This window comes from Crocodylus siamensis, chromosome 5 (genome assembly GCF_052110815.1).
Source record: "Crocodylus siamensis isolate JL-2025a chromosome 5, ASM5211081v1, whole genome shotgun sequence".
Classification (NCBI taxonomy): domain Eukaryota; kingdom Metazoa; phylum Chordata; order Crocodylia; family Crocodylidae; genus Crocodylus; species Crocodylus siamensis.
In genome coordinates this window covers 206,747,537-206,772,717 of record NC_143399.1, presented here as the reverse complement: position 1 = coordinate 206,772,717, position 25,181 = coordinate 206,747,537, and the positions used below count along the sequence as shown (strand labels likewise).

The 25,181-nt window shown below is 54.9% G+C and overlaps 2 protein-coding genes across 2 annotated transcripts in view; both read left to right on the top strand.

The window, feature by feature from the left end:
• The window catches only part of LOC149865259 (neoverrucotoxin subunit beta-like), a 57,121-nt gene extending 55,512 nt beyond the window's left edge, over positions 1–1,609 (top strand). Inside the window, exon 5 of the mRNA XM_090049839.1 lies at positions 1,439–1,609. Coding sequence (XP_089905965.1) covers positions 1,439–1,609 — 171 coding nt within the window. The remainder of the gene's footprint in view (positions 1–1,438) is intronic.
• A 1,414-nt stretch (positions 1,610–3,023) lies between these two features.
• Positions 3,024–24,910, top strand: LOC149865258 (uncharacterized). The gene is made up of 5 exons (XM_090049838.1): positions 3,024–4,121; positions 16,639–16,804; positions 19,485–19,611; positions 20,526–20,639; positions 20,853–24,910. Exons 1-5 carry the CDS (start codon positions 3,172–3,174, stop codon positions 22,133–22,135), a joined length of 2,640 nt encoding a protein of 879 aa, XP_089905964.1. The 5' UTR covers positions 3,024–3,171; the 3' UTR covers positions 22,136–24,910.
• The last annotated feature ends 271 nt before the right edge of the window (positions 24,911–25,181 follow it).

The following is a 25,181-nucleotide window of genomic DNA, read 5'->3' as shown; positions in this document are numbered from 1 at the left end:
TAGGTCCAGGCTCCCAGGGCTGCAGCAGCACCTGGTTGAACTGCTGCTCAGAGCACCCTGGAGGTAAGGTCCCGGTCCCGGTCCCGGTGGAGCAGCTCTCCAGAAATGCCAGGCCAGTTACCTCCCTGGTGGAAAGTGAGTAGGGGGGGCCTAATCACCTTAGCCCCACACCCTGCTGGGTTACCCAGGGTTGGGGCCAGGCACGTCTCTGGGCACTTGAGCCCCATTCTGCCTTCGAGGTGGGGTGCAGTGGTGAAAGTAGCAAAGGGCTCCCCTAGAGTAGGGTGCACAAGGATGCCCAAAGTGCTGAGCGTGTTGGTGTAGAATAGGGCCTGAAGAGCTGACCCGGGGGGCATGCTGAGCAGGGGACGCTGGAGTGACCAGAAGTGCAGCACGTGGGCCAACCCCCATGCAAAATCCAATTAGGCTGTAACCCCAGAGAGAAGGCAGCCAAGCTCAGGTGAGTCTGCGGGCACCTGAGGTATTAGATGGGCCAGAGGCTGTAGGTGTAGTGTTGTTATGACTGCCGGTGCGAGAGCGCGGTGATCCCATGCTCCAATGGGGAGTGAGAGTCCCGGGGAGATGCTGGAGCACTGGTTGCGGTGTGAAGCACCGTAAAACTGGTGCCTCATTAAATTGCCTCTGTAAATAGACGCGGGGGGACTGTCCAGCAGCATGGGGACTGCCGCCTGCTTTCTGGAAGGCATTTCTGTTTTTGCACTTCCAGAAATCCAGGTAAATCTGGAGTCTGGGCAGCTGACGAGGTTGCATTGTGCACAGCAGGAAGATGCCTGGGCAGTGCTCTGTCCTCAAGTGTCCTGGGTCCAGTCCGCTGCTCGGGGTGGCTGGCAGGGTCCCCTTATTGCACCTCATGCCATCGGGAGTGCTCTGTGGGGCTGGGGAGATGACTACCCAAGAGGTACCTGGGCTCTTTACCAGGTGGGCTGCTTGAATGGGGGGTCCCCTATAAAGCCCTGCCTCATCTTCCTTTGCCACTCACCCTCTGCGGCTGCACCGTCTTCAGAGCTGGGTGCATCTCTGCTGGGATAATGGGGTGTCCTCACTCCCCTCCCATACCAGCCACCCTGTCTTCTCTCATTCCTTCACCAGCCTGCTCCCTGGCATTGCGACCTCTGCTCTCCTTCCTCTGCCGTTTGGCCTTGCACCCCCTGCCTTCGGCCTGCCAGAGGGTAGACCTGGGGTGGCGAGGCAGGGAACAGGGGCCTCCGCTCCACAGCCTGCAGCTGTCTCTCTTTTATTTTAATTCTTTGTTTACTGGGTGCCACTGAAATCCTCTTTCCCCGGTCCTGTAGACAGAGGGGTGCCTCCCTACCTAGGCTCGGGGTGCAGCAGGATCAGACCCCGGCTGCAACCCTGTGAGCAGGCTGCAGGGTTGGCGCAGCCCGACACGCTGACCCGGGATCGCTTGTCCTTGCAGGCGCCGGTGACGTTCGAGGATGTGGCGGTTTACTTCTTGGTGGAGGAGTGGGCAGAGCTGGCGGGCTGGCAGCGGGAGCTGTACCGCAATGTGATGATGGAGAACTACGAGCTGGTGGCCTCGCTGGGTGAGGCGTCCTGTGTTCAAGGGCTGAAAGTCCACCTGCCTTGATCTTTTTTCGGGGCCCAAATGTGGGCTGGGAAGCCTCAGCCCCAGGGTCATAAGCTGGACTGGTGTGCTGGGGTGTCCCTCTATCGCTGAGCACCATGAGCCATAACATACCCTGCACATGGAGGATCAGAGAGCAGTCCCTGAGGCTACGGCCTGTGGTGCACAAGGGGCAGGAGGCCAGGGTAGATTAGTGGGGACAGAAGATGGAGGACCAAACCATAGCCTGGTAGGAGCAACCTGACAACAGGCCTGTGTCTGAGAGGGGCAGAAAGCTGGTAGGGGATGGAGGACGGTGAGACACTTTGGGCCAAGGATTTGGAGTAAGGGGTTATTTCGGAGAGGGCAGACCCCAAGCACACCAGCGCACGTGGAAGACACTTGTTCCCTGTCCCGGGCAGGTGGCCGTCTGTCAAACCGGAGATCATCTGTAAGATAGAGCAGAAGGAAGAGCCGTGTGTCGGAGACCCTGCGGACCCCGGTGTGCCGGGGAAGCCCCGATGCTCCTGGTCAGGTGAGTAACGGGGGCCTGGTCTGGTGGGTGGCACAGGGTGAAGTCCACCGCCCGCAGGGTGAGGAAGCTCCCTAGAGATGGGACTGCATCTACACCCCTGGGGGTACCAGGCCTGGGGTCACTCATGACTTCCCAGTAGAAATAGTTAAGTTACGCTCCATGTGGGAGAGGATTACCAGCTGAAACAGCACCCAAATGTGCCTGTGTGTCCAGGACCTCCTGAGGCTGTGGCAATGGGCAGGGTGAGGACTGGAGTGAACAAAACCGAGCTGTCTAACCCACGAGAGAGCGAGGCCAGCAGTTGCATGGCCTTGGAGCCTGGCTGCCTCTCTGGGGTGGCCACGGGGTCCAAAACTTGCTCCTATATAGCACAGCGTAATTCTGCATTGGGCACTGAAGCTGCTCCGTGTTGCTGATGGCGGATGCTGTGTCTCAGCGGTATTGCATTGGAGTTCAGCATCACGAGGCTAAGACCTGCTCAGCTTAATGCAGCTATTTCTCTGATGTGAGGGGAACATCTCTGTTCTGGGTGGGAAGGGAGGAGACTTCCCAACTCCCCAGAGGAAGTCAGAGCTTCGTCCACAAATGCTCGCCGGGGGACACTGAACTTGCAGTTGTCTTGCTCCAAAAAATAACCTCTGTGCCCTTCCTTCTCTCTCCTTCCCAGCAGATGATGCCTCTCGGGTCAAGAAGGAGGAAGAGGAGCATGCAGAGACCCAGGAGTCCCCCGCTGCGCTCTCAGGAAAACCCGAAGGATGCGCGGACTCACAGGGCGCAAAGACGCAGAGCAGCACGGCTCAAAGCAAGACCCTCGATAAGCCACACAGCCAGGGGGGCAGCGCGCCAAGCCAGCCTCCGGCAGCCCCTCACCCCAGGGTCTCGCTCAAGAAGAAGCCGCCCACGTGCCCCGAGTGCGACAAGAGCTTCAAGAGCAACACGGCTCTGACCATCCACGAGAGGAGCCACACAGGGGAGCGTCCCTACAAGTGCCCCACATGCGCAAAGGGCTTCCCCTCCAAGGGGGACCTCAAGCGCCACCAAAAAAACCCACATGGGAAGGAAGGACACGGCCCCCGGGAAGGGAAGGAGCCAGCCCCAGAAGCTGCAGGTGCGGCCCCTGCGAAGTCCCCCAGCACCCAAGCGGCCGCACCTCTGCGCCCAGTGCGGAAAAGGCTTTAACAAGAGCCGGGACCTGCGGAAGCACCAGCGGACGCACACGGCGGCCCGCCCCTTCGCCTGCCCGGACTGCGGCAGCACCTTCCGCCTGAAGCAGATCCTGGTGTCCCACCAGAAGGTGCACCGCGGGGAGAAGCCCTTCCCGTGCCCAGCGTGCGGGAAGCACTTCGGCCAGAAGCACCACTTGCTGAGCCATCAGCGCGTGCACACGGGTGAGAAGCCCTTCCCGTGCCCGGCTTGCGGGCAGCGCTTCAGCCAGAAGCACCACCTGGTCAGCCACCAGCGCATCCACACCGGCGAGCGCCCCTACCCCTGCGCCCACTGCGGCAAGAGCTTCAAGGACAAGAAGACGCTTGTCATCCACCAGCGCGTCCACACGGGTGAGAGGCCGTACCGCTGCGGGGAGTGCGGCAAGACCTGCAGCCAGAAGCAGCACCTTAAAAGCCACCAGCGGGTCCATCGGGGCACGCGGCTGCCGGGTGGGGATGAGATGGGCGCAGCGGCGCCGTGCACCCAGCGTGCCCGGGCTGAGGAGAAGCCCTTTCAGTGCGTGGTGTGCGAGAAGCGGTTTCGGGACGAGCGGATCATGCTGGCGCACCAGAGGACGCATGCCGATCAGGGTGCCGGCCAGGCCCCGCGGCTTGCCGCCCATCCCTCGCCCACGGCAGAGCAGTCGCGCTCGGCCGGCGGGGGGGCCACGAGCCAGAAGCCTGACCTTGCAGCCCTGTCGGGATCCCAGGGTGGACGGCGACCTTTTGCCTGCCCTGAATGCAAGAAGCGGTTCACACAGAACAAGTACCTTCAGCTACATCAGAGGAGCCACACGTGAGCCTGCAGCGTCGCCTCTGAATACAGCAAGCCTGGGAATCGCACTGCACTGAGGACCCAAAGCAAGGCCCCTGCACTCGGGGCACGTGACGGCGTCCAGCGGTCTGTCTGGGAGGAACAGATCTCTGGTGTGATGACCCCGCTGGCCTGGGGTCTGCCATGGGACCTTGCTGACGTCTCAGCCTCCCCTCTGGGCCCCGAGTGTCCCACAGATACTTGCCCAGCCTCCTTGCTCTGTTGGCTGCCTCGGAAATGCCCTACAAAATAACATCACCTACTTAGCATAAATGGAGTACAAGTGCCCTGAGTTGCCAGTAGCTGTCTGATTTCTCTCCAGTAGAAGCTCACTAGTTTGCACAAATCCTGGCGGAAATCACTGAATTGTTCTGATAGGACGGTAAAGCATGGACTCGCTCTGTCTCGGGGGCAAGGATGAACTGCGATAGCAACTTTGTTCATGTATTTAATCACACATAGCCTAGCTTTTTATTTATGCTGTATTATGCTAAGTCGGTCTTGTGGCAGTGAGGAAGTCGTTTGCTAGGAGACCTCACTGCAGCTTGCTCTGGACTATGAGACCTTTGTCACAAAGCTGCCCCCTTATTTATTGTTTCCCTGGTGCAGTGGGAAGTGGCAGCGTTCTTCCACGTGCTGTTGAATTGTCCCATTGTTAGGCTTTTGTCCTCCTCCCCCATCTCTTGTAGCAGTCTCTGGCTTTAGTGAGCAAGCATCTGCAGTCAGGCGCCCTTCCCAGTTCTGCTCAAGCCGCTCTGGAGTGACCCAGCATGCTGCATGAAAATGCCTCTTAAAGCACCACCAGCTGCTCCTCCTTTTTTATATTTAAAAAAAAAAAAAAAAAAAGATGCATAGAAAACCTTTCTAAAGTACAGGGGGAAACACTCATTCTCCTGGATCAGTGAATTAAAGGCTTCTTCCTGTGGAAAGTACAGTGAGCCCCTTGACTCTCCTTGATGAGCGTCTCCTTTCACCTGAATGGCTGCACTTACCTAGCAGCCTCTCTCTTATGCCATGAACTTCATTGTCATGATCTTCCCCTAATTAAACTTTGCTCCTGCTAGTTTTATCACCAAGCCACAGCATTGAATTCTCCAATCTGATGATACTTGCATTGCTTTAGGGCTAGTCCAGGCTCACGTGAGCTTGCAAGAATTGGTGGCCCTTTGTGGCAGTCGGCGCAAGACAGATTTTGCAATGACCGCCTGTCCTCTGGGTGTCTGTCTGCTGGTTTCCCTGGGGTACGTTGTCTGCTCCAGCGGCTAGATCCTAGTTGAAGAACCACTTGGTCTTTGCATGGGTACGTGTGACATTACCACTGTACCAGAGTAATAACCAACCTCCCTCCACCACATAACCGTGCTCCCCACCCCAAAATCTCTGCCATGGATGCAGGGCTGTAGTTCCAGGGGATTAAGTCGGATGAATTGCTGGTCCAGAATGATAGTATGCCAAAGGAATGGCCTGTCTTCCTGCCAGATGCACAGGAAGTGAGGACCCTGCCTTTATGAGGGGAATGGCCCTTGCGTAGCTAGGTACCTGCAATTTTGGCCCCCTCCGTTTTGATTCTCTCTGCACCCATGACAGCATAGGATTGCCTGGTGCGCGTCTGTAAAACTAGTAGGTGGGGAAGAGGGCCCTCATGCATTCAGCCCAATGGTCTAGTAGATGGAGCACTTGCCTAGGGTGGGAAACAGCTTCCAGCCACCCTCTACCTAGAGAAGGTTTGGATTTGAATTTCCCAGCAAAGTGCTCTGAGCACCCGGCCGTGGGCTGGGCATTGCCTAGGGCAATTTCCAGCCGGCTCATGGAGCTGGCTCACTGGGCAGCTAGGAGGGGAAGAGATGTGGGGCAGAGAGAGAGAAATGCTGCCACAGGGGAGAGAGGGCTGTAGGCTCTGGCCCTGCTCTTAATGCTTCTTCTGCATTTTGTATTTAATGGTCAGAAGGGGTAAGTAGCAGCGGGATAATTTCTACCCCACTGTAAAATGAAAATTAAGTGCACGAGTGTGAAACAAGACCTAGCTGTCAGTCTCAAAACCAAAAAAAGCATTTTTTAAGTAGGAAATGGGCTATTAGAAAGCGACAGCTGACAGCACAGGTAGGCAGGGCAGCAGCTGGTGTTCCTGTTCTCAGTTTCAGGAGGAGGCTTATTACTTTAGTTCATAAAAAAGCAAAACAAAACAAAAAAACTTAAGCAAAATTTTTCACAGGTTGAGGCATTTGGAGACGGTTCAGACTATCTGAGATAACTGACCTGACTAGAACCAGCCCGGGGTTAAATGTTACATCTGTAGTTTTGCTAAGAGGTCAGACAATGGATTTGTGTAGGACAGTTTGGCCAGGGCTGATCCTGCGTCCGGCAGGGATTGAACTAGACGGGACCTCTGCAACTCCCTTCCAGCCCCGCTTCTCTATGTGCTGTGACTACAATACTAAAATACAAAGTCTCAGGCTCTTATAGTGCTTGGAGCTTTAAAGAGTTTATCACGTTTGTGCCTGACTGGCCTTGGCAGGGGCATGCTGTGAGAATTACAGCCCAAAAAATAAATTTTCTGGGGTTGTTGGCAGGTCTATGGCTACACTGTCATGCAGACAGGAATAATTTCCTTTGGCCGTTACTGTGCAGGTCCTCATCAGGAAATATCTGTCCTTTGGTCTCTAAGGCCTGCAATATAGGTTATTTTAAGGCACTTTGATGTCTGTTTGTAAACTGAAATTTCACCAGGACGTTCTGGACATAAATTGAAGCCAGATGGGAGATTCAGCCTACAGGTGTTTATAGCATAACACCTGTAGGTTGAATCTCCCACTTGGCTTCAATTTACGTATAACAGTTATAGGACAAGTAGTTGCATCTCATTGCAAGCTCATCTGGGCCCAAGCCGCTGCTGTTGATCGCCCAAGCCAGACACACTTCCTCAGAGGGAGGACTTTGCCCTGGACACCTTGATGAGGAAAGCAAACGAGAAGGTTGGCAATGTCATGGAAGACGCGGGAAGTCCTGGGAACGGTTGCTAAGTCGGAGGAGGAAGCGTGGCATGGCTCTGCTGCAGCAAGTAGGAGACAGCAAAGTATTACCCTGCAGAAGAATTACACTGACTTTCTTGATTAGACAAGCCTCCAGGGTTCCCTGGACTTGGGCATTTGGGTGGAGAACAGTATTAATTCCTCTAGTCTTGCATATTAATGCCTTCTGCAGAGTCCTTTGCTGAACTGCAATAACCCCTAAGAGCACTACCACTCCCGGCTGCAGTCTGGATCCGTGTCCCACCCACCCCATCCAAGAGAGTTGACTGGAGCCAGCAGGGTTAATTAAACCTGCAGGAGAATGACTAAGCTGCTCCTATGATCATAAAGGCCTGGGATTTGGGAGAAAGCTTTAGGGTGACAGTGGACAATAAGCTGAATGGGAGCCAGCAGCATGCCCTTGGTGCTAAGAAGGTGAGTGGCGTCCAGGGCTGCATCGGGAGCGTTGCCAGCAGACTGAGGGGAAGAATCACTTCCCCTCTATCCAGCACTGGGGAGGCCACACCTGGAGTCCAGTGTCCAGTTGTGGGCCCCCACTACAGAGAGGATGTGGACACACTGGAGAGAGTCCAGTGGAGGGCAAGGAAAATGGTTGTGGGGCTGGGGGACAGGACTGGTGAGGAGAGGCTGAGGGACCTGGGCTGATCGAGTCTGCAGAAGGGAAGACCGAGGGGGATTGAATAGCAGCCTTCACCTCCCTGCAGGCGGGCTGCAGAGGACAGAGCTGGACTGGTCTCAGTGGGGGCAAATGGCAGGACAAGGAGCAATGGGCTCAAGCTACAACCAGGGAAGTTGAGGTTGAATAGTTGGAAAAAACTCTCATGAGGGCAGTGAAACACTGGAGTGGGCTCCCTGGAGAAGTTGTGGACTCTCCATCCCTGGAGGTTTTTAAGGCCCAGCTACACAAAGCCTTGGCTGGCATGATGTAGTTGGGGCCATATTGTCATGTAGTTTGTCCCCCTGGGGACAACACGGTCCGACCATATGTTTGACATGACCTAGTGAGCTGGGAGGGAAAGTCACGGGACGGCTTCATAAGCAGTGATCAGCATGCCTCACTCTGCTTTCCAAAGACAGTCTACCACGAGTGGAGGAGTAGGGGCTTGTAATGGGAAGCAGGGTTCCTCCAGCAGCTGGCCCAGAAAAGAGCCTAGAGAAGGATCAAAAATGATCCTTTTGACTGCGTTGCAGCAGAAAATTAAGCAGTGAACATGCCTGAGGTGCCAGGGTCTCACCCTGCCCCAGTCTAGATAACACCTGCTGGTTCAGCTACCAGCCAGTGGGCTCAGGGCAGGACTGCAAGGTGAGAAATTGCAGCCTGTTTTGGCAGGAGGTCTGGCTGGAGGACTGCAAACCGCTTTCTGTCCTAGGAATTTGAGTCACAGGAGTCTGTCCCACGGCCCGACTGACAGCCGATGTTACTGCCTCTAGCTCTTTCTCTGGCAACTAGCGTCCAGGTTTTATCTGTGGCAGTGGTTCTCCACCTTGTTAGACTCAAAGCACCGTTCATTAGACTGAAGGCTCCCTTGGAAAATGCCAGCTCTTCATTTTCTCTTCTTTTTGACCGCACAAAAATCATAAAGTGGGGTTTTTTTGAGAAGAACTTGGACCGACCCTAGCAATGTGGGCCTTTTTTTAACACTTATTTGGAATCTGCATTTATCTTGTGAATTGCATTTGCACCCCTCACAGTGCTAACATTGCATGGCACCCTTGAAAGGATCTCAAGACGCCCCAGGGGGCTGTGGCACCTAATTGAGGATCACTGGGTACATCTACACATGCAACTAATGTGGATGAATAACCTCTGAAGCATCCCCATGCCCCAGCTAGCCCCATCAACATTAATATTATTTCCTCTGCTGTAGGATAGTGCTTGTGTCTAGCAGTACTATCCTACAGTGAAGTTAATTATTTTACTCCGTCCTAATGGCACTGCATGTGTAGATGGTGACACTACTGCAGAGATGGTTAGTCAGTTCTGCAGTAAATGTCTCGTGCAGACTAATCTATGTAGCCTACAGCATAGAAATTCCAGTCTATTTGCCTTCTATCTTTCTCATCCCCAGTTCCTCTGGTTGCATGCCTCAGACTTCAGCATTTGGTGATTTTTTTTTTTCCTTGGTTGTACCAAGTTGATTTCACTACTGAGTATAGATTTGGTAACTTTCAAAAGTGTTTTGCAAATCCTCACAGGACAAACCTACAGGCGTGCCACTTTCTCATTGCAATGAAGCAGCAGTGTTGGTGGGAAGGCACAAACACTGCCCTGCAGTGCTGAAGCCCAGTACCACCAGGGGACCAAGAAGTGACCCTGAGCACACACACGAGGGGACTGATACCAGTCCATATTCACCTTCTTAAACAGCTTGAAGTGTAACACACAAGTACAAACTGGCTTAATGTGTGTGACCTCAAATGAGGTCACTGCAGTTTAATAACAGAGCTGGGTTTTATGTGTTGTGTTGCCAGGTCCCACTTACAAAGTCCTGCGGGATACCCGTAGCAGTGAGTTTCTGGACCAGCTTTTCTGTAGGACTGGATGGGGCAACAGCTGGATTTAAGAGGGAGCTTTCTTCACTTACAAGAGGAGTGGTGGGATGTGCTTGCCTGCAATCGCAGGTCTGGACTTCATGACCCAGGTATCCTGGCCTGTTCCTGCTTTATTTCTCAAAATCATAGCAATTAATAGTAAAATGTAATGTGACAGATGGAATACCAGGTCAGGCAGGTAGTCCAGCTACAGCAGTGGTCTTCAACCTGTTATTTGCAGACCCCTAAACAATTGTGAATGGAGGTGCAGGCCACTTTTGAATTGTACGTGTGGGCATTCGCATGCTTTTGATTGATCATAGTCATCTTTCACAGGCTGTTTAGACATGATCTGTGGACCCACCAGTCTACAGTGATCCACCCTCCCTGGCATCTTCCATCATTGGTTTAGGGATGTCAGAAGACACATCGCTGACTGTTTTATTTAATAACTCCTAAGGGACCTGTCCTCCATGAAACTGTCTAGTCCCTCTTCTGAACCTGGCTATGCTGCCTGCCTCTGCAACCTCCTGTGGCGATGAGTCCTTGGGTTCACTATGTAGTGCATCAAAAAGGACTTCCTCATTTGTTTTTAATGAGTTTCCTGATGATTTTGGTGGGTGCCTGTGGTTCTAGTATTCTGGGACTTGATGAATAACTATTTGCTGTGTCCATCACCCTTCACGATTTCATAGACCTCCGACCAGAGTGCCTCAGCCAACTTGGGAATAAGTGGCAGGTACAGGAGCCTCCGGGAGTGCAGCTCTGTCCTCTGGAAGTGTAGAGCTGAGAGTTTCATAGTTTGCAGGGTCGGAGGGGACCTGAGCAGATCATCTAGTCCGACCCTCCGCCATGGCAAGAAAGAGGACTGGGGTCACACGACCCCAGCAAGGTGTTCACCTAACCTCCTCTTAAACACCCCCAGGGTAGAAGCCTGCACCACTTCTCTTGGAAGCTGGTTCCAGACCCTAGCCGCCCTGACCGTGAAGTCGCGCCTCCTGATATCTAGTTTGAATCTCCCCTCTGCCAGCTTGTGACCGTTATTCCTGGTCACTCCTGGCGGTGCTCGGGGGAACAGGGACTCCCCCAATGCCTGCTGGTTGCCCCTGACTAGTTTGTAACAGGCCACTAGACCCCCCCTCAGCCTTCTCTTGTGGAGGCTGAACAGGGTCAGGTCCCGTCGCCTCTCCTTGTAGGGCCTGCCCTGCTGCCCCCGACCATGCGAGTGGCCTCCTCTGGACCCTCTCCATGCTGTCCACATCCCTCCTGCAGTGCGGCGCCCAGAACTGGACGCAGTACTCCAGCTGCGGCCTGACCAGTGCTGCATAGAGGGGGAGGATCACCTCCCTGGACCTGCTCGAGATGCATCTGTGGATGCAGGACAAGGTGCGGTCGGCCTTCCTGACCGCGTCCCCACACTGCCGGCCCATGTTCATCTTGGAGTCAGTGATGACCCCCAGATCCCTTTCCGCCTCCGTGCTGACAAGAGGGGAGTTCCCCAACCTGTAGGTATGGTGCCGGTTGTTGCTCCCCAGGTGCAGCACCTTGCACTTGTCTGTGTAAAAACCCATCCTATTCTCGTCCGCCCACCCTTGTAACCTGTCTAGGTCTGACTGTAGCCTGTTGCATCCTTCCAGTGTTCCCACGTCCCCCCACATCTTAGCGTCATCAGCAAATTTGAACAGGTGCTTTTTATCCCCTCGTCCAAATCGCTGATGAAGATGTTGAACAGCGCGGGCCCGAGGACCGAGCCCTGCGGACCCCCACTGCCCACGTCCTTCCAGGTTGAGAAGGACCCATCCACTACCACCCTCTGGGTGCGGCCCTCCAGCCAGTTGGCGACCCATTTGACTGTGTGGGTGTCTATACCACAGCCCCCCAGTTTCTTAATGAGAACGGGGTGAGAGACAGTGTCGAAGGCCTTCTGGAAGTCCAGGAAGACGATGTCCACTGCTCCCCCTGCATCTAAGGATTTGGTGACCTGGTCGTAAAAGGCCACCAGGTTGGTCTGACAGGACCTGCCACTGATGAACCCGTGTTGGTTGCCCCTAAGCATGCAGTCCCCTGCTGGCCCCTCCTGGATGTGTGCCATACATAATTTTCTTGAACAGCTTGCCTAGGATCGAGGTAAGACTAACCGGCCTATAGTTTCCCGGGTCCTCCTTCCTGCCTTTTTTGAAGATGGGAACCATGTTGGCCCTCTTCCAGTCCTCCGGTACCTCACCAGAGCACCACGAGTGCTCGTAAAGCCGTGCCGGGGGACTTGCAATGACCTTGGCCAGTTCCTTTAGAACTCTAGGGTGGAGATCATCCGGGCCGGCTGACTTGAATACGTCCAGCCCCTCCAGAAGCTCCCTAACTAAATCCTCGCTAACCCGTGGCCGAGGTGTGCCTCCCCCGGGGCCTGAGGGGGGCCCAGCAGGGAGGTGGCTGTTCTGGCCCCTACTTAGGAAGACGGAGGCAAAGAAATCGTTAAACATGTTAGCTTTGCCGTCTGGTGTGACGACCAAGTTTCCCATCGCGTCCTGCAAGGGCCCCACATTACCCGGGACCTTCTTTTTACCCCCTACGTATTTAAAAAAAGACTTCTTATTGTCCTTAATCTGGGAAGCTAGTCCCAGTCCCATCTCTGCCTTGGCCTTCCTAACTGCCCCCTACATCCCCGAGCAACTACAGAATAGCCCTCCCTGGTGATGACCCCTTCTTTCCACTGGGTGTAAGCCTCCTTTTAGCAAGGAGACATTTCTGGATGCTTTTGGTGAGCCATGGAGGCTTGTGTGCTCTCCTGCTCCCCTTGATCCTCGTTGGGATTACCTTCCTTTGGGCTTGGAGGATCGTCTCCTTAAGGAGCGACCACTCTCCTTGGACACCTGGCTCCCCTCCCCTCCGGGACCTCAGGGCTTCTCCAACTATCCTCCTTAGCTCGGTGAAGTCTGCCCTCCTAAAATCTAGGGCCGGTGCCTTGCTGCCGGCCTTTGCCACCTTGCGCTGGATGGTGAATCCCAGCAGGTGATGATCGCTGTTGCCCAGGGGGTCGAGCACCCGCAGCCCCCACACCAGGTCATCACCCGTGGCCAGCACCAGGTCCAACAAGGTGTCTCCCCTGGGGGGGGCTGTGCACCCCCTGGGTTAGATGGAGGTCCTGCACTCTGGCCAAGACCCTGCGTGAGCGGTCAGACCTGGCTGACTGCTCCTCCCAGCAGATGCCCGGGAAGTTCAGGTCCCCCATGGCTACCACATCCTTAGCCTTCACCACCTCTGTGAGCTGACCCAAGAATTCCTGGTCAAGCTCCTCTCCCTGGTTGGGAGGTCTGTAGTAGACTCCCACCGTTAAGTCCCTTTCCCCTCGACTGCCTTGTACTCTAACCCAAAGCACTTCAGAGTGCCCCTCCCCTGGCTCCTTGCTAATTAACGAGGATGTGTATTCCTCCTTAATATAGAGCGCCACGCCCCCACCTCTCCTTCCTATCCTGTCCCTCCTGTACAGCCTATAGCCCTTAACATTGACCGCCAAATCATGCGTTTCATCCCACCACGTTTCCGTGATCCCCACTATGTCCGGGCTGGTGTCAGCCAGCACGAGGGTGAGTTCCTCCTGCTTGTTGCCCATACTACGAGAGGTTTGTGTAGAGGCATTTGAGGCCTCCTGTGGGTGTGTGTGCTGACCCCCTAGTCCCAGCATTACCCTGGCCCCTCTCTCTTACCTGTTTGATTGCTTCGCTCGTCGGTCTGGGCTGGGCTGTAGCTGTGGGTGCTGCCACAACAGAGCGCAGGACCTCCATCTAACCCAGGAGGTGCACAGCCCCACCACGGGCTCTGGGAGTGCAGCTCTGTCCTCTGGAAGTGTAGAGCTGAGAGAGACGGGAGCGAGGGCTTTGGTGGATATTTAAACGAACGCCCGTTAACGAAGTTCTCACGCCGGTTCCAGACTCCAGCAAGTGCCAATGTGGGGCTCCCGATAGCTTTGCGTTGATAGAAGTGCTGAATGCAATTTATTTTTTATTCAAAAGTGAGACCAGCCAAATTCACTATCTCCTGGGGCCTCCCTTTACATTCCCTGCCAGCGCTTGTGGGGATGAGTGTTTGGTGGCTGGACTCTCATTTGCTATTGTGCCAATGGCAGAGGGGGCTAAGAGAGAGGGAGACGTGTGGGAACTGGCTGTATAAGCATCCGGGTCAGCAGCTGGCACAAGGAGACCTGAGCGCTGCAAGGGGTGAGCTGTCCCCGTGCTATCGGGCTGGCAGACTACATGACTGAGGATCTTTGCCACCAAACAAATCGCACCGACGCAGGTGTGCTGCACGCCGCTGTTCACCAGCACAGCTCTCTGCTGCTGTGACACAGAGGTGCCCACAAGCTTGGTGAAGAGCCATCTGGTTGCACAATGCTGTCTTTCTTCCCATATCCAGCTTCTCTGCACACATGTAAAATATTTCCTAGGATTACTTTTCCAGGACAGACCCCTGCATAGCAGGAGGGGAAACGTCCACGAGACGGGGGCTGCAGGTTTCACAGAAGCAGCTGGTAAGGTGCTTCTTGTGAATGGCATGCGGGGAGATGTCATCTAAATTTGAGACACAGATGAGTGAAATGTACCTGGTTTGCTGTCCTCCTGGGAGCCCCAGTGAATACGCAGCCCATTTGTGTGCCAGGGACGTGGCCTGTGGTGGTCTCCCTGCTTTACCTGTGGCAGGTGTGATGGCTGGTGTTGTTTCAGGGTTAACTGGTAAGAAATTAGACAATAGATTTATACAGAGTGGTTTGGAGAAGAGAGGAGCCATTTCCAAGGGCAGAAGGGCCACAAGAGCCACATCAGGGAGCTTGTGGATTTGATCCTGGGACTGTCAGCATGTCTCAGGGAAGGGTCAGAAGGATGTTGGGTTGAGTGCGCTCCCCCAAAACGCCTGTGGTTGTCCTAAAAAATTATTTCTATCCCTCCTTGTTTCCTTCATGGTGCCTGTCACGGGCAGCCAGGTATTTTAGTTCTAAAAAATGAGTGAAACTAAACCCATGGAAGGAAGGGATGCAAGGTCTCTTGGGGCTTTGAGCTAGTTTAGTGGTGTTTGCACCCCTGGGGATAATCTTTTTCCTCTTCTGCTGGGTCTCAGTCTTGAACCTAAATCCAAGTCTTCACTGCAGGCCACGGTTTACATTGGGTAAGACCCTCACCCACTATTCCTGCCCCCTTGTCCTAGGGGAAAGGGCTCAAGTGGCACAAAGGAGCCATAAAAGCCATCGATCCAGCTGTTGAATTCCCCCTCTGTGCCGCTATTAAAATGTAAGAAGGGCCGTGTCCTGGGGCAGACCAAAGGTCCGTCCAGGCCACTGTTCAGTCCCCTTTGGGACTGGGGTATCAGCCCCCACAATACCTTGTGGTCCTGAGTTCTGCAAGTGAGTTGCACGCTGCGTGACAGAGGACTTCACAATCACGGACAAGGAGGGTTGGAAGGGACCTCAGGAGGTCACATCTTGTGCAACCCCCTGCTTCAAGCCCCAACTACATCATCCCAGCCAGGGCTTTGTCTACTCGGGTCTTAAACACCCCCAAGGATGGAGACTCCACCATCTCTATACCTGTTCTAGTTTACTACCCTCCTAGTGAGAAAGTTCTTCCTAATATCCAGCCTCAGCTTCCCTTGCTGCAGCTTGAGCCCATTGCTCCTTGTCCTGTCAGCTGCCCCCACTGAGACCAGCCCAGCTCCGTCCTCTTTGCAGCCCCCGGCAGGGAGGTGGCAGCTGCTGTTCAGTCCCCCTCGGTCCTCTCTTCTCCAGACTCAGTCAGTCCAGTTCCCTCCGCCTCTCCTCACCAGTCCTGTCCCGCAGCCCACAGCCGTTTTCGTTGCCCTCCGCTGGACTCTCTCCAGTGTGTCCACATCCTTTCTGCAGTGGGGCCCACAGCTGGACACAGGACTCCAGATGTGGCCTCCCCAGTGCAGAAAAGAGGGGAAGGATCACTGCCCTCCGTCTGCGGGCAGCGCTCCTGCCGATGCAGCCCAGGATGCCGTTATTGGCAACAAGGGCGCAGTGCTGGCACGTATCCAGCTTATTGTCCACGTCACCCCTAGGTTAGTTTTAAACCTGGTCCCTAATAATTTTGTGTCCCCCCCTTCTGCTGTTGTGAGACACAATAAATACCAAATCCCTGTTTGTTTTCTCTGCGTTTTTATTATTTTGTCAACCTCCATCACATCGGGCTCTTCTGGGCCTCGGTGATGAGTCTGAGCACATCTGGTGTGCTAATGAGGTGCAGAGCGATGTGCTGTCTCTTCACAATGGGTCCACTGAGTCACCCTGCCTGGAGATGCCAGGCCTGACTCTGCATGTCTGCGTGCCATCCTTTTCCGTTGCTTGCCATTAGCGACGTGGTTTCTCGCTGCTGTAACACCCAGATGAGCCTTTTCGTATCACGGGGGCCCTTAGGCACATTGCAGCTCACACTGGCGCAGTTTTACCCAGCCCTTTCCAGCTCAGAGCTTCCCGGGAGCCTCCTCATCTCCCAAAACAGCAGGCATAGGAGGTGGTGTATGGATTTCCTGCTCTTTCCCTCTGGGGCAGGGTATGAAAACGTACCACTAGAGATGCCCGGTCGTCCCTGCTTTACTGCGGGGTCTGCCCCGGAGCATGCAGGGACGGGGACTGGATTTCAGCCTGTCATGCAACGGGCCAGGGGCGCCGCGTCTTGAACAGGGGCTTGTCCCTGTTCCCCCGCCCCGCTGGCGCAGGCTAGACAGGGGGTCGTGCAGCCCCCTCAACCCTCTTCCCCATGCAGGCGCCACTGGTGCGCCAGGGAAGTCAGGACCGAGGAGACCTAAGCATCGGAGGGCCGGGCACGGAGCCGCAGCCAGGGAAGCTCGGAGCCGAGGAAGACCCGCCCCCGGCGGGCGCGGAGCCTGCCCAGAGGCGAGCGGAGACCCCCGCTCGCCCCCACGTGCCCGAGCCCCTGCGCGCGGGGGCGGGGCGGGGCCCGCACTGCGGCCGGCCCCGCCCCGCCCCGCCCCGCCCCGCGGGCTGCCGGGAGCTGTAGTCCGCCGGCGGAGCTGGCGCGATGGTGGCCGGGCGGCGAGCGCCTCGCCCTCACGATGCCCGCCGGGCTCGCGGCCCAGGTAGGCGGCTGCGGGCACGGGGGGCCGTGAGGCGAAGGTGGCAGCAGCGGAGCAGAGCGACGGGTCGCGGCGGGGCCCCCCGCGAGACTCGGCAGAGGCCGGCGGGACCTGCGCCTGAGGGGAGCCGCTGCCCGGCGCGGGGAGGCCGCGTCCGGGGCCGGCTGCGGCCCCCTGCACGCGGGGCGGGGCGGGGCGGGGCGTCCGGCGGAGGGCAGCGCAGATGGGCTGGGGGCTGCGGGCATGGCTTGCCAGGAGAGGCTGAGGGAGGCGGGTGGGGGCTGGACAGCAGCCTTCAGGAGGGAGCTGGGCTGGTCCCGGTGCGGGGCAAGGGGTCGTCGTGTTCAGGGACTGCGATGAGGCCCCGGACGGGACGAGGAGCAATGGGCTCGAGCTGCGGCAAGGGAAGTTGAGGCTGGACACTAGGGAAAGCTGCCTCACCAGGAGGGCGGTGAAGCATGGAGCGGGCTCCCCGGGGAGCTGGAGGAGTCTCCATCCTTGGGGGTGTTTAAGACCCAGGTAGACACAGCCCTGGCTGGGATGATGTAGCTGAGGCTGGTCCTGCTGGGAGCAGGGGGTAGGACCGGATGTGACCTCCTGAGGTCATTTCCAACCTGAATTTTCTGCGATTCTGCGAATTGCACCAAATAGCTGGATGCATTTGCGGGAGACGCACGGTGCGGGTTTTCATAGTGTTAGCTGCTGGGGCAGTTTGCCAGGGTGGACTCTCCAGCCTCTGATGTCCTTCTGGACTCACAACACTCAGCAATCCCTGGGTGGGAGCCTCTGGCCTGCATTATGCTGGAGTTCAGGCCGGAGACTCATCGCAGTCCCTAAATATGATGACTCTGTGGATGAAACAGATGTGAATCCATCTGCTGTTTAACAGAGGGCATCTGCATGTCTGCTGAAATTGGCCAAGAGAATGATTTCAGCTGAGAAGGCCCAATAGGAGATATTACTGAACCCAACTATGTAGTTAGGAGGGATGGGAGGCAAGCTTTCGGGCACAAAGTGCCCTTCCTCGGGTCTGAGAAAGAAGCAGATACAGCCTGAGATAAATACCAGGTAGAAGGAGGCCCTCTGTAACTCCATTATGGCAATGAAAATAGTCACTTAAAATAAAAAGGAAGTGGACAGTAAACCTGTAGTGCAAAGAGAAGTTATTGGAACTAAGTACAGACCAAGTAAAGGACAGTTGAAATAGATTCGACTAATTATGAAAATAAGACCATTCAAAAGGAAAGAGGGCGGTGGAGCACAGAGAGGCTAGCAGAGGGAGCAGGTAAACTGAGTCACAGAAGAGCACCAATAATACAGAGCGCTAAGCATCTGTGTTATCTTCCTTGGGCAGGTGATGGAGCAGAGCTGCTCGGGACAGGTCAACCACGAGCGGGGAGCATTGTGATCCACATAGCCACGTTGCACTCATAGCCGTCCCCCGCTCAGAGCTGCCCCGGATTTCGATGGAAACTTTGTCCGGGTGCAAACTGCAGCATTTAGCCCCTTGTCAGAGCCAAGACACACAGAGGAAGGAGAAAAGTGTGACCTCATCCTCATTATTCTGTGCATGAGGAGCCCTGGCTTAGCCCCAAAGAAAAATTGGATTTGCATTCATTATGCTGAGTTTCATATAGTGCCTCTGATTTTTCCATCCTCCAGTCACCTACACCAGCGCAATACATGCACATCAGAATGCTACCCATTTTACTCTCCTTTTGCACTGGTGTAAAGGATCTCCCACAAGCAGGGATAGAGGAGAAGGGCCCTAGATCTGTCATGGTTTATGCTGATCAAAGTCAACCGGGAGAGCCTCTGAAGTGACAGAGCCATTGCCAGGCACCTGTCTAGACTAACATTTATAGGTAGACATGCTCCTTTATAGACTAATTAACAAAGATATATATAGCAAGCACCAGCTTATGCCTCTGTAAATCCATCCTTCCCTCTGAGCTGCATTTTCCTTGTCTTCAGTGTGGGCATAGAGATAATCACAATCTCGAGCTTTGTAAATGGAAAGGGCTAAGGGAGTGTCTGAAATTAGTATTGCCAGTCATGAATAAAGAGGGATGCTTGCTCAGAGCACAGGGGTGATGTTTTGTGAAGTCCCAAAGTTTAACAGCATAAATATTGATAAGGGAGCGAGGCGGGTTTTGATGCTTTAAGGTTTCTTGGAATCAACTTCCCTTTACTTAGGCTTGAAGGAGTCCTGTGAAATCCCACGCTCCAATGCAGATGCCAAGGAGGGGCGGCGAACTTAACCAAATACACCCCTGAGACTGTGTATGTATCGAGAAGGGATGGCTAGAAGGTGTCTTGCTGCTCCCTGGAGAATTTTGGTAGGATTTGGGTGAGAGAGAGTTAGTTAACCCCGGTGATCTGAAGTCAGGCTGGAGGCAGGGCTGGGTCCATCAGGTGCCACCCTGTCTTGGGTTGCAGAAAGCGATGCAACAAGCCAGGCTTTAGCACCATGGCATAAAATTGCCTTTGCTTTCACTGTCGTTCCCATGGTGCGGAAAGCAACTGCAAACACTGCCAGGCCACAACTGCAGCTCCGACATGGAGCAGGAGGGTTTCTTTCCTTTCAGCTTCCTGCAGAGCTGAATCAGGAGCAAGCGGGGGCTGCAGGGCATGGAGTCTCCCTGGCACATGAGGTGCCGAGCAGGGGCTGCTTGTTTTCCAGGTGCCCGTGGCGTTTGAGGACGTCGCTGTCTATTTCTCAGCGGAGGAGTGGGCAGAGCTGGCAGGATGGCAGCAGGAGCTCTACCGGGAGGTGATGAAGGAGAATTACGAGCTCATCTCTTCACTGGGTAAGGAGAGGTTGCTTCTTGGGTGACACGGTCCGTGCCGAGCCAGTCCCAGCAGGCGAGAGGATTCTCTCTTTTTGGGGTGCCCACTGATCAGGATCCTGTTACTATTCAGATGCACAGTGCAAAGGCTGCTGTACAGGTGGAGGTCAAGCTCCTGTGCTCAGGAGGATGCTTAGCACCTGCCCAAATAAGAAGAGATTTCACTCTTCCAGTAGGGAACAGCAGGTAACATGGAGCTGATCCCCACTTTCCCCAGTGTAGTCTTTCCAAGATCAGCACTAGCACAGTGAAAACAAAGCCATGAAGGAGGCAGGACGTAGCAGGTTAAGGATGCTTGTCTTACCTAAGCTGAGCTCTGCCTGCAGCATCATGTTTGAGGGGCAGGGAATAGTTAGCCTTTGTGCTGCTTATGTGACATAGGGCCATGCAATGAGAGGGAATTCCTCTTGTATGCTCAGTCTCTTTACAGTGTCTTGGCACAGCAGGAAATAACACAAGGCATCTCTGTGTGCATCCCAAGAGCCTCATCATGAGAAGTTTTGGGCTGCACACTGCAGAAAGAATGTGGATGCATTGGAGAGAGTCCAGCAGAAGCCAGTAGAAATGGTTGTGGGGCTGGGGGACAGGACTGGTGAGGAGAGGCTGGGGGGACTGGGCTGATTGAGTCTGGAGGAGAGAAGACCGAGGGGGATTGAATAGCAGCCTTCACCTCCCAGCAGGGGAGGGAGGGCTCCTATCTGTCTACCAGTGAGTTAGACAAGCAGCACCAGGGTGTTCAGCTGGAGCCAACGAAAACCTTCCTGTCCTATCAAGGAGGGCTTGACGAGGGGCTTTGGTCTGATGTGGGGTCCCAGGGAAACCCCTCACCCCTCTGCTGCCTCCCTGACCAGACCGTGTTGCTCTGCTCTGCACAGGATGCCCCAGTGCCAAGCCAGAGCTCATCTGCCAGCTGGAGAAAGGAGAGGAGCCGTACATGTGGGCTCCCCAGGGCTGGAGAGCTGGATGCAGACCCCCAGATACTTGGGCAGGTGAGTCACAGAAATCCTAGAGAAATGGGGCTGGGAGAGGCGTCACATCTCATGCAACCCCTGCCTGAGGCAGGATCAGCCCTGCCCAAACCATCCTATATGAGGGGTCACAAGAGAGGAACCCTGTGAGCACGGCTCCGGTATCTCTGACCGTAGGAGCTCTCTTTTGTCCCAAGCAGATGAAACGATGTGTAGGCTTTCTCCTCTTTTCAGCAGGCCGTGTGATTGTCGTTAAAAGGGAGGAAGAAGAGGAGGAATGGCTCCGCAAGGAAGGTGCTGGCACGCTGGCCGCACGTGGCAGAACAGTAGAGAAATCCCTTCCATCCTCGGCTCTGAGCTGCCGGACCCAGGGGCAGCAGAGGAGCCTGTCTGGGGGCACCGAGGGCCACGAAGCCCACGGTGGCCTCCACGGGATAGCGGCCGAGCGGCCCCACGCCTGCCCCGACTGCACCAAGTGCTTCAAGGACAAGACGGCGCTGCTCATCCACCGACGCGTCCACACCGGGGAGAGGCCGTTCGCTTGCCCCGAGTGCGGACGCGCCTTCACGCAGAAGCAGCACCTCACCACCCACCTGCGCACACACGCGGCTGAGCGCCCCTTCGCCTGCGCCCAGTGCGGCGGCTGCTTCCGCCTGCGCCAGGCCTTCCTCGCCCACCTGCGGGGGCATGCCGGGGAGCCGCCCTTCACCTGCGAGGCATGCGGGAAGGTCTTCCACCACAAGCACCACCTGCTCACCCACCGGCGTGTGCACACGGGCGAACGCCCCTTCCCCTGCGCCCAGTGCGAGAAGCGCTTCACCCAGAAGCACCACCTGCTCAGCCACCAGCGCACCCACTCTGGCAGCCGGCCCTATCAGTGCGCCCAATGCGGCAAGCGCTTCAAGGACAAGACGCCCTTGAGCATCCACCAAGTGGTGCACACGGGGGCCAAGCCCTTCGCCTGTGAGGCCTGTGGGAAGATCTTCAGCCACAAGCACCACTTGGTGATCCACCGGCGCGTGCACACCGGGGAGAAGCCCTTCTCCTGCCCCGAGTGTGAGAAGCGCTTCACGCAGAAACACCACCTGCTCAGCCACCGGCGCATCCACACAGGCGAGCGCCCCTACCCCTGCACCCACTGCGGCAGGAGCTTCAAGGACAAGATCACCCTCAAGCTGCACGTCCGGCTTCACACAGGGGAGAAGCCCTTCTCCTGCTCTGACTGTGGGGAAAGCTTCCGGCTGCGCAAGGTGCTGCTCACCCACCAGCGGGTCCACGCAGGGCAGGGCCCGCTCATCTGCACTCACTGTGGCAAGACCTTCCGGCAGGCGCAGCGCCTGGCCATGCACCAGAGGAGCCACCAAGGCCAGGTCCGGCCCTTCCGGTGCATCCGGTGCGGGGAAAGCTTCCCCCAGGAGCAGCAGCTCCTGCTGCACCAGCACGTCCACACCACCAGCTGCCCAGAGCCCCCAGTCAAGGCCCCTGAGAAGTCCCTGGCAGCATCCCCTGTGAGTTAAGCTGGTCATCCCCAAGCCTGCTAAAGCAGGTTCAGTAAAGCTGTGCAGACCCCCGGGGGACTCCCAGAAGCAGCAGTCTGATCTAGGAGCAGGAAAGAAACGCCATCATGGTGTCGGCAGTGCTGTCAGGCTGCGCACGCTCTGCTGTGCTCTGCAAAGCTGACTCGGGGTAGAAACCAAAGACTCCTCATGCAGGGCACCAAAGCCATCCTGCATTAACCCAGGTCATTTTTCCTGTAAAAATCGCTGACCTCATCCATGGGGGAACCGTTATCAAAACAGGGAGAAGAGATGCAAATTAATCCTGTCGGCATCTTCTGATACCCCTTTGCTGGGCTTGGGCACAGCCTCTTCACCCCTTCCACCAGTCCTCCACCTTGCTCCACTCACTGGAAATGAAAAGACTGGGAAGGAGGTTTCCTCCCCCTCAGCAGATAGGGTGCAGGGGAGTATTCTTCCCAGCAGCATTGTGTTTTGTGATCCGCAGAGAGGATCCCAGAAGCTCCTGCTTTTGCTTGTTAAGTGCAAAAAAGCATCATGGCAGACAAGGGTCTTTGGGTAGATGTGCTGTCTTTTATTAGTTGGCCTATAAACTAATGGTCTACTAGTTTAGACTAATTAGTCTAAACTATAACTATAACTATAACTATAAACTTAGTTGGTTTTATTAGACCAACTAATAAAAGATAGCACATCTACCCAAAGACCCTTCTCTGCCTATGTCCTTAGACTAACACGGCTACAACCAACACAACAAAGAGCATCGTGGTGACTGGTGTTCCCCTTTCTCTGAGCAAGAATGTGCATTTATACAGCAGATTACAGGTGCTCAGACCCTGGGAGGGACCTGTGGAGAGCTGTGGGAAGCACCTTGCACATACATGGGTTTCTGCTTCCCTGTGATGGAGTATGCACAGCCCAGAAAATGCAGTTGGGAAGTTTCCAGATGAGAAGTCCAGTTCCTCCTGCCTGGGTTATGGCCAGCTGGTTCCCCAGAGCCCATTTCTAGCCCCCTGTCCAGCTACTTCTATGCTGTGTGGCTTCCTTGGGCTGGTGATTTCACAGCCCAGTACATCACATCTCTAGGAAGTTATCTTGATACTCTCCCTTTCTCTATTGCAGCCGATATCCCTGTAGGTCGTGGGCTTCTGGGGATGAGAAACCCCTATGTGGGAGAGAAAGGGGATGATGGGATGTGCCACAGTCTTGGCAGGTGTCCGCACCCTGCTTTATGGCATCTTATCTTCCTGTTGCTCTTGTTTGACCCCTTTGTGCTTGAAATGCATGTGCTGTGAGAGGCTCTGTTTTGCTCTCACTGCTGCAGCAGATGGATCGGCCCCTGGGAATGTCCCAGCACCCCTCTCCTCTGACAGGTTCAGCTTTGGGGAGAGATGACAAAAACCATTTTCATGGTTTTATTGGACCCCCTGTGATCATTGGGAGAGATGTTGGACAAGTTTCTGGGCACAAGGAGTCCTTGCCTAACCTCTCTCCCCGCGATACAGTTGATTCAGTAAAAGATATTACCAAAGAGACCTTCTCACTCATCCTCTGGACCATCACAGCTACAACGGTGCTCCTAGCCCATGGAGAGCAAACGCTGCAGCCACGTGCAAGTACAGCCAGAAGGCAAACAAGGAGGGACCTGTCCATGATAGATGTACTCAGATATTCCAGTGGTGAGCACCAAAAAATGTCTGGTAAGAGAAACACAGAACTGAATTGCATCCACACGCAAATTGGTAACCAAAAAAAGGTACAGGACTCTGTCTTGTCCCTTCTGGCAGTGAATAGGAAACTGTCTAGGATCACTGCGAGACTGGGAAGACATAGGATCAACGAGGCACCGTGCATCAGGAAGGTGCTGGCTTGTGCGGTGAATGCAAGAGAAATCCTGCCCTCCAGAACCCCGCTGGGAGGACTCTGCCTCTTTGGTGGCTCCAAAAAAAAGGACTTTGCAATGACACCAGAGACTCTCCTTAAGTAGCTGACCCACCTGGAATCTCAGAGGCTTCTGTGACCCCCCAAAAGACTGAAGTGCGTAGTCAATGTTATCTTTTCCTAGGATTAATTAAGCTATCTGATCATGTGTATTGAAATCCATGTGTATGTAGCACCCTTTTCAAGCTCAAACAGGCCGTTGCACATATTAGGAGATAATGTAACAGATAAATACGTGTGTGACTGTGAACAACTGGTGAATATATAAGAGGGACATTAGATGACAAGCCTGAGCACTTAAGTGAGTGCTTCCCAACTTCAGATGGTGTGCAAACATTTTATAAGGCATCCTTCACCAAATCATAGATCAACACTCCTACCAGTGCAGCCCAGGATGCTGTTAGCCTTCTTCACAATAAGGGTAAACTGTTGGCTCCTGTTCAGCCTTTTGTCCCCTGTCACCCCAGGTCGTTTTCTGCAGAGCTGTTGCCCAGCTAGTCAGCCCCCAGCCTGTACCGGTGCATGGGATTGTCTCATCCTCAGTGCAGGATTTTGCAATTGTCCTTGCTGAATCTCATGAGATTTCTTTTGGCCCTATCCTCCAGTTTCTCTAGGTGACTCTGACTCCTAGCCCTACCCTCCAGTGTATCTAGTACTCCCCCCAGCTTGATGTCATCTGAGGGTGCACTGCATCCCATCTTCCAGGCCAGTGATGAAGGCCCTGCATCCCTGTGAGATGGGCAGAAAGTGCGAGTGAGGAAACGGATACATTACTAGATACACATCCCCGATACAGCAGCAGCCATTCAATAAACATGTCATGTTTATACCAAGCTTTGTGGCTACGCCTCATGCTTTGAGGTTGAATGGCCTTTCCGTGTATGGGCTGGCGGTACTCCTCGGATGAAACCGTGCAGGTGAGTGGTAACAGGCCGCTGGGCCTTTCAAGGGGTCTCAGACTCCTCTGTGGTTCAGTGCCAAACCCTGTCAATCTGGGACTTGTTTTCAGGTCTGATGGGACCTGGCGGGCACGTAGCAAGGAGTGCTGGGGAGGAAGGCGGCTGTGAGAAAATTTTAACATCTTAGGAAAAACTCTTCAAATATT

Excerpts from the sequence above, each read along its gene's own strand:
- LOC149865258 (XM_090049838.1), top strand. The coding sequence starts at position 3,172 with ATGGGAAGGAAGGACACGGCCCCCGGGAAGGGAAGGAGCCAGCCCCAG. Across the intron at positions 4,122-16,638 it reads CTACATCAGAGGAGCCACAC|CCCCTGCGCGCGGGGGCGGG; the intron begins GTGAGCCTGCAG and ends CACGTGCCCGAG. Across the intron at positions 20,640-20,852 it reads ACCCCCAGATACTTGGGCAG|CAGGCCGTGTGATTGTCGTT; the intron begins GTGAGTCACAGA and ends TCCTCTTTTCAG.